This window comes from Vespa velutina, chromosome 14 (genome assembly GCF_912470025.1).
Source record: "Vespa velutina chromosome 14, iVesVel2.1, whole genome shotgun sequence".
NCBI lineage: Eukaryota > Metazoa > Arthropoda > Insecta > Hymenoptera > Vespidae > Vespa > Vespa velutina.
This window is the reverse complement of record NC_062201.1, coordinates 1,491,683-1,503,847: the sequence shown is the minus strand read 5'-3', so window position 1 is coordinate 1,503,847 and position 12,165 is coordinate 1,491,683. Positions and strand designations below refer to the sequence as shown.

Below are 12,165 nucleotides of genomic sequence, written 5' to 3'. Positions count from 1 at the left end.
TTCCAATTCTTTTTAATGATTACTATTGCTCGAAATAAAAACAAAAAATCTATATAATAATTTTGATCTCATACTATAGTCAATCGCGTATCTTAAATGAATACTACAACGTATAATATCAAAGTTAAAAATATAATGATTCAGGAATCGGGCTGGCACGAAATTTCCATAATTTATTCCCACTCCCTTTTAATGATTCTCATTTAGAATTCTGCCGTCATATACGATATCCCCAGTGATTCCGTTACCTGGCTTCTCGTATCGCATCGATCCACGTTTTGCAGTCCGTTTCTGTGGCAGCTTTCAACTCGTATTGTCGCTGATTCTCCCTTCTGTATGATATCGCGAAGCAGTGCTGTGAATAAGAAAAGATTTCAATTAGATTTCGATCAATTAAAAAGATTTAAACGTGTGACAATGTTAGCTTTAATTAATTATTCATTACTTCAACTATCTTTAATGTCTAAAGACAAAAAAGCCTTTTGTATTATTTTTCTTTCTTTCTTTTTCATTCATTTTCAACGTAAAAGTTAAAATCGGATAAGTAATTACTATGATTTTCTATGAATATCACTCTCTCTCTCTCTTTCTCTCTCTATCTCTCTCTCTCTCTCTCTCTCTCTCTCTCTCTCTCACATCAGGATGTAATTAACTCATTACACGTATACGATGTCATAATTAACGAAGTATAATTAACTAAGCATACCTTGTGGTTAACCGTTCTACGGGAACATTTTCCATTTATTCGAAAACGGTAGAGCTCATATCATTATTATGAACTAAACATGCTCCATGCGTTATCACCATCGAATGACGACGTATCGTATCAGAATACAACGATCCAAATACGAAGGCAACAATGTTCTAATACGAATGATCGCGATATTAATGCAACAACACGATAACGGTCCTATTCTTCGAATTTACATATTTTGCGATTTACTATCGTGTCATTTGCTCGACGAATAAAAAAGAAAAAAAAAAAGAAGAAGAAGAAAAAGAAAAAGGAGGTTACGAATGTTCCAAAAATGTTAATAAAATCGTTCGTGCTGAATAGAAGAACGTGGACGTAGAAAAGGGACGAAGAAAAGATATCTGATAACCTTCTGAATATTTGAATAGAACGGGACGAGATAGATAGAAAGAGAAAAAAAAAGAAGAAGAAGAAGAAGAAGAAGAAAAGAAAAAATAAGGATAAAAAGAACAGGGAATTTAAGAATTGTATAACGTTGAGCTAAAACCAACAGATGCAACCTTTCCTTTGCCGGATCACCGAACCGTAAGATGCAACCCTTATACGGAAAAGAAGGTATTGGTCTAGGATAAAGGTTCTAAAAAAAGATTGCAAAGAAAACCGCGATAACCGTTTTATACGTTACATCGACAGATAGCCATTATTAGACGCGTTTTATACCGTTTTCTTTCCAGAGAGAGAGAGAGAGAGAGAAATTGTTAACGAAGAGAAAAGCATATTTAACGTTAATACTTTGCCGATGGGAAAAAAGCATAGAGAAGCTACTCTCTAGAGTGCATAAAATGAATTGTAAATTATTAGTTTAAAACTAAAAAATATAGATAAAGTTTTTTCGAATGAATGATAGAAAGAATGATTCTTTTCAAGGTCGATGTTTAATATGATAAAGTCGATGATAAAATTCGATGAGTTTTCTTTTTTTTTTTTTTTTTTCTTTTTCTTTTTCTTTTACTAATTTTATTTGGGATAAAATAAATATTTTCTTCTCCGTTGTTTTTCTTTTTTCTTTTCCTTATGTTCGATTGCATAGTCAAAATGGAAGGTTATAATTAAAAAAAAAAAAAAAAAAAAAAAAAGAGAAAAGAAAGAAAAATGACTAAATTTATCTTCGTTCAATGTAATTAAATGTCAGTGTGATATTTCAAGGACAAAACTGATTATTTTACAATATAAATAAGGGTTATTTTCTTTCGATTAAGTGCACCGTTTCAATTAATCCACAGCAAACAAGATAATCGATAAGGGGAATAAGTGTAACAATGTGATAACAATGTTTCGACGTATTCTAAACATGTTTGAGAAAGATTTGGAAATGTACGAATTATGATATTCTGAAAATATTTGAACAATAATAAAAGGATAACGAATATTTCTCTGTCTTTTTCTTTTTTTTTTTTTTTTTATTACTCTAGTTCTTCTTTAAGAAAGGATATACTACAACTACGTCAATCGACATCGAATTGTTAATAATAATAATATACAATATAACATATGTTTTATCCTGAAATTATTTTTTCGTAACAAGAATGAAAAAAAAAGAAAAAAAATATATATATATATACGAGTATAATTAATTAATTTTCAAAATAGACGCCTTGAATTATTTTTATTATCAAAAGGTGCTAATTAATTTTTCTTTTCATTTATTAAAAATCAAATTAAAAATTGAAAGATTGAGTCAGGCTGATCCTTTTTTCTCTTTTATTTATTTATTTATTATTTTTTTTTTTTTCCTTTTTTTTAGGACAATAAAATCCTGCCAATTAATTTATCGCTAAATTAATCGATAAAATCGTCGTAATTTGTTTTATTATTTAATTTGAATTTATTCGCATCAAATAACGCTCGTTTTCTATAATATCGTTCAGCTAAAGTAACCCTTTGAAGGAGTTGACACACTAACCTAAATATTTTATAATTCCTTGAAAAATGTATCGATGATGGACGCAAAAAAAAAAAAAGAAAAGAAAAAAAGAAAAGAAAAATCAGAAAAGAAGAAAAAGGAAAAGAAAGGAAGGAAAAAAAAGAATCGTCGAGTAGATTCTCCGCACGTTATGCGCATCGATTTAGTTTTTAAAGACTTTTAAACGTACAGTGTTCGAAGATATTTCTTTAAAATATACAACGAAACCAGTTATCGACATAGCTATTGACATACTGACCTATATCAATCTCTTAGAAAGCCAAACAGTTTTTAAACGATTAACGTCGATTATTTTCACATAATCGAATGCAATACAATGCGCGTTTATTCGTGTTTAATTTCAATTATTTAATCGGCAAAAAATCGAAAACGAGAATATGAAAAAGTAGGAAGAAAAGAAAGAAAAAAAAAATGAAAAAAGAATGCAAGAAGAAAAAAAATAAATTCAGGAGAAATATGGTAAAACGTATATATTAAGCTTATTGAAAATTGATTAAATCATTCATCTCAATATTGAGCGTTCGTTTTAATAAAAGGAAATTGGCAAAAATTGATTATATAATGAACCACGTCGTCGTCGGCTCTTCGTCGTTTTTAACTGACAATTCGATTAACAACCATCATCGTTCTACAATAGAATCCGAACGATTTCGATTTGATATTTTCTCGATGATATTAATTAAAACAATGAAAATCTTTGAATAGCTTTTAAACATTAAAAATATTTCAATATTCAGAAGACTTTAAATCGAATCATCATATCAATCAATTATTCGATTATCATAAAAAATATAATATATTATGGGGGGGGGGGGTGAGGGAGGGGAACCGGAAAGTAATGTCGTTTCTGCGCATGTCGATATTTGATTGTAATTAAAAATAAAAACTTGTTAAAAATTTATTCGTTTGAATTTAATTTAAGAAAATGACATTACTTTCCGGTCCACCTAATATATTATGGCGTAGCTTAGTAACTTATTTGTATTTAATAAAAATACAAATTTGATTTGATGGTAAATATTAAAGTGAATGTTATCATAATCTTCTTTCTTTCTCCTTTTTTTTTTCTTTTCTTTTTTTCTTTTCTCTATTTTTTTTTTTTTTGTTTGTTCGTTTTTTTTCTTTTTTTTTTTTTTTTTTTTTTAACTGATTACATTCTCCCTTAAAACGTATTCAATAATTACATATACGTTTAAATATTATTAATGATAAAGTATATTCAATATATTTAATTATATATAATTATAATAATATATATTTAACTATATTCATACATGTTTCTTTTTTCTTTTTTCTTTTTCAATTTTCTTGTACATCGTACATGTACATCATGCATATATTTATATTATGCATATATCAATATAAAACTTTATCATTTATGTCGCAATTTTGTAACAAAGTATTTAAGATTAACGAATTAATTAAAAATAATTAATTAAATATTATTATAATTCGAACGAAGTGAAATAATAATAATAATAATAATAATGAAAAAAAAAAAAAAAGAAAAAAATCATTATCGCACGTTATTATTGATTATCGTCGCGTTAAGGAGATTTTAATGATTAAAGCTCGTATATGCAATCATACAAGTTTCTCGAAAAGGTATCGCATAAAGTTGATATTACGGTTACGGTATACAAGCCAACGTTAAACCAGCAATTCATCACTTTGCTGCCAAGTACATACACACACATACACACCCACTCGTAGTTACTGTAGTGAAATAACGACGAATATGAGAACTCGAGTATGTTAAGTCGATTTTCAGTCAATTTGTCATCAAAACTGGGAAAATAAAGTTAACAGGAAGAAATTTGATTGACTTTTGGTATATGATAATTCAAAAGTAATATCATTTATTTAATTAAATTCGATATATATATACATATATATATATATATATATATATATATATATATATATATATATAATAACTAATTCGCTTGTCGCACTGTACAGAATTTGAAAGAATAAACTTATCAAAAAATCTGTCAGAGATAGGAATTCTTTGAAAGGTGTAATGAAAAGTTTTGACATGTGTTCGAAATTCCATTCGTATAATATATCGTGTATGTACTTCGACGATCCATAAATCTTTCGCTTTTAGAAAATCCGAAGGATGAATGAAGAAAATTATGAAAAGAAAAATGAAATGTATCTATTAATAATATTCGTTTTATAATATTTCATTACTCTAATCGAATCCGATATCTAAAATATTTTTAAAAAATTGTGACTTTAAATGACTTTTAATATCAAGTATAATAATTATCACGTCATAGAAATATTGACAGTATTGAAACAATTTATTTAATATAACATTTAATATATTTTTATTTAATTAATTAATATAATGTTTAGTATATACTAAAAATTATATTAATTAATAAATATATACATATATATCTAATTAATTAATATATTGTATATGTAATTAATTAATATAATGTTTAATATAATTCTTTTGATATTTACTAACGATAGTTAATAATGCCTGTTTTATTATTTCCTCGATTCAAACGTAATTTATTTTTTAAAAAAGAAAAGAAAAGAACAGATTAACAAGAGAAAGTAATTACGAATTTAAATTATTTTTACAATACAATAAATATTATAAACGATAGAAATTTTAACACAATACAATATTTTTTTCTTTCCCTTATTTAAATCATTCTAAAATTATTTCAAATTGTAATGTAAAAAGTTTGAAAAATTTTAATGAACTTTCGAACGTTAACAATACAAGTATAGTAAATTTTTATAAACATTTAAAGTATCAAAGGGTGCATATTAATTCATTCGATATTATCAATCATTCGATCTTCGTTATTACATTATCTAAATCGAAATAAATTTGTACGCAAAAAAAAAAAAAAGAAAAGGAAAAAGAAGAAGAGAAAAAAAGAAAAGAAAAGAAAAAAGAAAATTATAATAAAAAATCCAATTAACATGTACGACGTTTAAATAAATACAATAAAATGATTAATAGTTGTAATTAAATACAATTGTAAATTAATAAGAAAATATCAAAAAAAAAAACGTATACGTTTTATTAACGAATGTCATAGTTTATAAGGATTATATTAGCAAATCTAATACATGTTTAGGAAAGGACGTTTAATACTAACAAGAAACGATAATATTCATTAAATCATAATTCAAGTAGTCTTTGAAGGAATAAAGCTCTTTCTCTGTTATCCTCATGGTTGCCTTCTTGGCTAGATTTCTCTTGACGATTAGTCTTTAGTTTGATCTTTCTCTCTCTCTCTCTCTACATATATATATATATATATATATATATATATATATATATATATATATATATATAACACGTTCTATTTGCCATCACTTTACCTAAGAGAATACAGTTAGGACGATATACCATACGCTTTTGGCTCTTGAAATGACATTAATCTTAAATACGTGACCAGCCAAAGATGAGATAAGGAAAACAAAGAGACTTAACTTCGAGAACGTGATCAATAAGATCAATCCACGAAGATACCAAGAATATTTCCTTCAAATACCCATTAGAAATTTTCTTCAATGTCTCTTTCGACATTCTATTTTTAGTTCGCCCGAACAGATCAAACTTTCATCTCTATTCCTTTCTTTCCTTTTTTTTCTCTTTCTTTTCTTTCTTTTTTTTTCCTTTTTTTTCATCCTTTCTTCCTTTCTTTCTTTCTTTAACAAATGGATAACTCCTAACTCTTGGATATTCGTGATAACAAAGATCCATCCATTCGTTTTCATCGAATGAATTACGACAATGGCACGATAATGCACAAATTCGAGAACGAAATAAAGTCCCATTTGATTATTCGTCTAAAACTTTTAATCGATTCTTCCTTTCGTGAATCGTGAAAATGAATTGAAAAGTTTTTCTCCTTCTTTTTTTTTTTTTTTTTCTCTTTTCAATTCGTACCTAGCAGAATAGAGATCTTCGGGGGTAATAACGTTATACATATTTATGGATATAGTCGTGAAAACAAAAACGAAAGGAAAAAAAAATAAATAAATGAATGATTGAATGAACGAATGTATAAAAGGGGAAGAGATAAAGAAAAAGATAAAGAAGGAGAATAATAAGAAAAGGAGGAGAGGGAAGGGATGAAAAGGTATAGAGGATTGATCAATCTTTGATTGACCATCGATATTTTCTACAATATAATGCAATAAATTGTGTAAATATTAATAATGACAAATATGTAATAGAAGAAAAAAAAATTAAGTAAACAATATAATCGATGAATTTTAATGAAAAAAAAAATATATATATACGGGATTAAATTGAAATAATCTTTAATAAAAGGAACGATGTGATTGAACATATCTGCTAGCTAATAATCTTTCAAGTTATATTTATACTTACGAAACCTTTTCGAAACAAATTTTTGATCACCGGATATATATATATATATATAATATTTTCCATTTCTTCACTATTACAATGAAAAATCGGCGAAAGAGTAAATCCGTACAAATGATATTCATTTCTAGCATGATATCGAATCTTGAAAATTCAATCAACGAAGAGAGGTTATCCTCTTAAAGATTATAGATAATAGTAAATAGATATTGTACGATTATGAAAAATTCATAATCGTATATAATATATATATATATATATATATATATATATATATATATATATATATATTTATCTATGCGTATATTCAAGAAGAATAATTAAATTTGTTGTTACTGTTTGAAAAATTAATTTAATTATAAAAATAATCTTGCAAATAAATCATTCCAAATGAAATTTGATAATTTAAAAATAATGAAATTTGAATATTTTTGAAAAATTTATCAAGAATTTATAATAAATTTGACGAATAATCAAATTTATTATATTAGGATTAATTTTCTTAATAGATCTGATTTGTTTTTAAGAATACATTCAAATTTAATAACATTTATCTAATGGATTATAAAATTTAGTAGTATTTAAACAACTTTTATACGTGTACATTAAATATAGCATGTTTTATAAATATTAATAACGTTATATATTTATATTCAAAATTTTTACATTTAAATAAAATTCATGTAACTATACAAAATTTCATATTAAAATAGCTTTGACAAATTTACATAAAGCGTTATACGGGAGAATAATTTATCGAATTTGGATTAATTCTTAAGTATTTCATAATTATCAGAATTAATAACGGATTTATTTAATTCATTGACATTTGTTTTAATATTCCATAATATTAATGAACATTCGATAATGCGAAAGATATTCATGGATTTTCAGGAAATTTGGAAAATCTATTGAAATATTGCAAATAATTAAATAGAACCTCGCCATTATATTCGAACGTTCTATTATCCAGATATTCTATTATTCTGACGTCTTATTATCCGAACTACATATTTTCTTATAAAACATTATATTTTCTTTCTATATCGATAAAATTATCTTCATGTATAGTATATTTTTTTTTCCTCATCGTATAACGAATATAATAACATTACTTCGTAATAATATCCCATAAAAATCTGACGTTTAAATATTTTTTTAATAATTCATACTATTGAAGTATTCATTATACAGCAAAGAAATGATGTATTAGATATTTTAAGATTTTCCATTAAAAAAAAAAAAAAAAAAAAATAAATGCGAATAATGTTTCGAAAAGATTTCATCGAAATGATCCTTCGAATAAAAATGAAAGAAGAAAAAGATCTTGAAAAACATTGAAACAACTAATTTCTTTCTCTTGATTTCGTTTCGTTATCAAGAAAATAGAAAGAAAAAAGAAAGCAAGAAAAAAATCCTCTCGTCGTAACATTAATCTATCTCTATCAGTAGTAGTATCTGCATATATTAAAGGTTATACCGACAATAATATATGAATATATATATTCATATATATATTAATGTTCCAATATCGTAACGATATTATATTACGAGCACGTTTTCTTTGACGAAATAAAATAAAATAAAATAAAATAAAAAAAAATAAAAAATAAAAAAAAAAAAAGAAGAAAACGGGGGAAAAAAATGGAAAGAAGTAAAGAAAAGAAGATCACCCACGCAGACAATATGATCCATATAAAATGAGGTAAGCGAGAGTAAAACGTGAAATAGTAATAATACAATTCGTAGTAATACTTCTTCCATACAGTGGAAAATCCTATCGGAATTAAATAGTTCATGGTATTGGTTGTAAGGGCAGAGATAAGTATGAAGATCGAATACGTACACAGTTACATATCGATATGTGTTATAACTTTATCGATGTGTCGAAGAAAATTTCAGAGGTATTCCTACGATAAATAGTTAACGAGGGTAAAGGAGAAAAAAAAGTCATTTATCTTTCGCCAAGATACGTAGCTTTCTCTCTGAACTTTATTTCTCTCTCTATCTCTCTCTCTCTCTCTCTCTCTCTCTCTCTCTCTCTCTCTCTTTCGCACCTTCTTTTACAATGATGAAAAGAAAAAGAAAAAAACTAGAAAAAAAAAGGAAAGAAAAGAGGAAATATGTAACAGAAGGAAACAATTTCAAAAGAGGACAGGAAATAATAATATCGAGAAAAATCTGTGCGCTTTTTTTCTGTCGTCTATTCGTTCCATTTCGAAAGGAAAGAAAAAAAAAAAAAGAAGAGAAAGAAGAAGAAGAAGATAAGAAAAAATAGGTCAAAAGTTTTCAATCGAACGGCTCGATTTCATCAAGAAATAACTGTTCGTTTTAACGAAATAAAGATATAAAATGAGAACTAGTGATAGGAATAGATAGATAGATAAGAGATAGAGAAAGAGAAAGAATATATTTTATTTCATCGAAATGATCCTTCGATTAAAAATGAAAGAAGAAAAAAATCATAGAAAAACGTCGAAACAATTAATATCTTTTTCTTGATTTTATTTCGTTATCAAGAAAATAGAAGGAAAAAAGAAAGGAAGAAAAAAATTCACTGGTCGTTAATCTATACCTCTATCAATAATAGAATTTCATCGATCAATATCTCTAACGTTAAATTAGAACTATTTCACGAAATTCGATACAATTATATCTATAATCTGGAGTGATAACGTTAACGTGAAATAAAATCGATCGATTTCAACGTAACAATGATCTACTATTTCTCACGATAGAGATTTTCGATAAGGATGATAAGAGTTCTGCGAAGAGAGAAAAAGAGAGAGAAAAAGAGAAAGAGAGAGAGAGAGAGAGAGAGAAAGAGAGAGGTGGAATAAGCGTCACACTGCGCTAGTATCTCTCTCGCTCTCTCTCATACTGTTTTTCTCAGCTCGCAGGGTAAGCTCCTACGAGGAACTTATTTTTAGCTCGAAACAGAATCGATTCATCCCTTCTGATGCTACGCTGGTTGCTGCGGTAGAAACTATGGAGCCTAAAGCCGCCTATATAGATGCTTGCAGAAAGTGCGAGAGAGAGAAAAAGAAAAAGAGAGACCAAGAGAGAGAGAGAGAGAGAGTGAGAGGGAGAGAGAGAGGAGGGGAAAAACGAAGGACAGAGAAAGAGGAAGAGAAAGAGGAGAGGATAGACATAAAACGAATGGAAGGGAGTACATATACTCACGTACATATATATATATATATATACACATATATATATTTATATATATATATATATATATATATATATATATATGTACATGTGAATAAGAGTAACTGTTCATATTGCGCATGTGTGCACGTTAGTAAAGCAACAGGCAGATAGTACATAGAATCCAAATGCAACGTTGTATTCTAGAGTATTCTATATAGTTACTCCACCAACCACCGACTCTCTTCTCCCTCTCTTCTTCCTCCCTCTCTCTCTCTCTCTCTCTCTTCCTATCTACCTTTCTCTATCTGTCTATCTTGATAATATGGGTTCCGGCTTCCGCTGCAAGATCGTACACAACGCGGCGTTCGTTCCGCTTTCGTTACTGTCCTCCGAGGCAAAGCCATAGAAAATTCAGTACCCATCAGGATTACATCCGCATGTATTTTACTAATACGAAGAATTCTAATTACTCTCATCCGAACGAATACCGTACCATTTTATCTTTCTATGTCTAATAGAACCAACTACAATCGACGATCATCGTTAGAATTAATTCTATTTCTAATTTATCTACATCGTTGTATAAATAATGACGCTCGACAAGTTTAAATTCTTTTCTTTTTGTTTTTTTATATTTTTTTTTCTCTCTCTCTTCTTTTCCATCGAATCATTTGAGGATTTTCTTCTTTTCTACTTGATTTTTCTACTTTTTCTATTTCACTCTTTTCTTTTCAATTTCTTTATAGCTTCATAGCAGCCGTTTCGAACGACGATATGATATACAGTTGACGAATTTATTTTATTGTGATATATATATATATATATATTTTTTTTTTATATTTGATAGTAATAAAGATAATTATTGAAAGTGGACGTGTTTGTTAGTAGACGTAAATATTTTTCTTTTTTCCTTTTTTCCTTTCTTCTTCTTTCTATTTTCTTTTTTTTTTTTTCTCTCATAAAAGATAATAATCGACATTAATTAAATAATACTACAAGACGAATTGTGTGATTTATTAAGCGAGATTTTAAATAGGACAAAGTACACATTACTTCAATGTTCAGTTGAATTTAATTAATAAAGGACTAATCTGAAGTGTCCCGGGAGAGATTGTAGGGGTCTTTACGCGTCGTTACGTTGAAAGGATTAGTATACTTGCGACGACAAACGCGTTAATTATATCGCATACGATACGCTAGTTTAATGAAATTCAAGTGAAAAGATTTCATAATATTGCATGGTCAAAACGATAATACTTATTTCAAAAATGTCTAATGATTATTTAAAATTTGTTTTCAATAAAATTACGTACGAATTGAATTTCTATTGTCATTTAAATGTAATATATTAAGTACAAAATATATATATATATATATATATATATATATATATATGTATATTTTAAGTGCAAAATGTGTTAACATTCGTGACAATGGTCTATTTATTGTTTCTGTTTCATTTTCGTGTTTCGTATAGTTATAGCCACAAGGTATTTCACTTTGCGTTGTTACTTTATAAACACATAGTTGATTATATACATACATATATAAATACATACATAGATAGATTGATACATAGAGTACTCAAATTAGATTTACATATTAGTTAGAGCTAACCGTTATATAGAAATGTGTGGAAACATCGTTCCAACGATGAACGAGCTTTTAAAGGAAACTTGTCAGATAATTATCCACATTTCATTCTCTTACGTTATGATACGTATATGCGTATACATACACGCACACACACACATACACACGCGCATCCATGTACTCGCACACATATATATATACATTCATACAATAATTCTCTTTTACGCAAACTAATTGCTGTTTAAGCAAACACATAATGATTTCATTGAAAGGTGTCTTTTCATGAGTACTTAATCATTTGTAAAAAATCTTTAAATCATTTGATTCGTACAACTTAAAAGTGTAATCTGATATTTACTAAAAGATATA

At 27.1% G+C, this 12,165-nt stretch overlaps 1 protein-coding gene across 5 annotated transcripts in view; it reads right to left on the bottom strand.

The window, feature by feature from the left end:
• Positions 1-12,165, bottom strand: part of LOC124954022 (ras-specific guanine nucleotide-releasing factor 2-like) — a 69,927-nt gene that overhangs the window by 33,728 nt on the left and 24,034 nt on the right. For all 5 annotated transcript variants that reach the window (XR_007102413.1, XM_047506224.1, XM_047506221.1 and 2 more), the window contains exon 5: positions 249-355. Coding sequence is in view for 4 of the 5 variants with exons in the window: in XM_047506224.1 (XP_047362180.1) it covers positions 249-355 (107 nt within the window). In the remaining variant the exon portion in view is untranslated. The remainder of the gene's footprint in view (positions 1-248; positions 356-12,165) is intronic.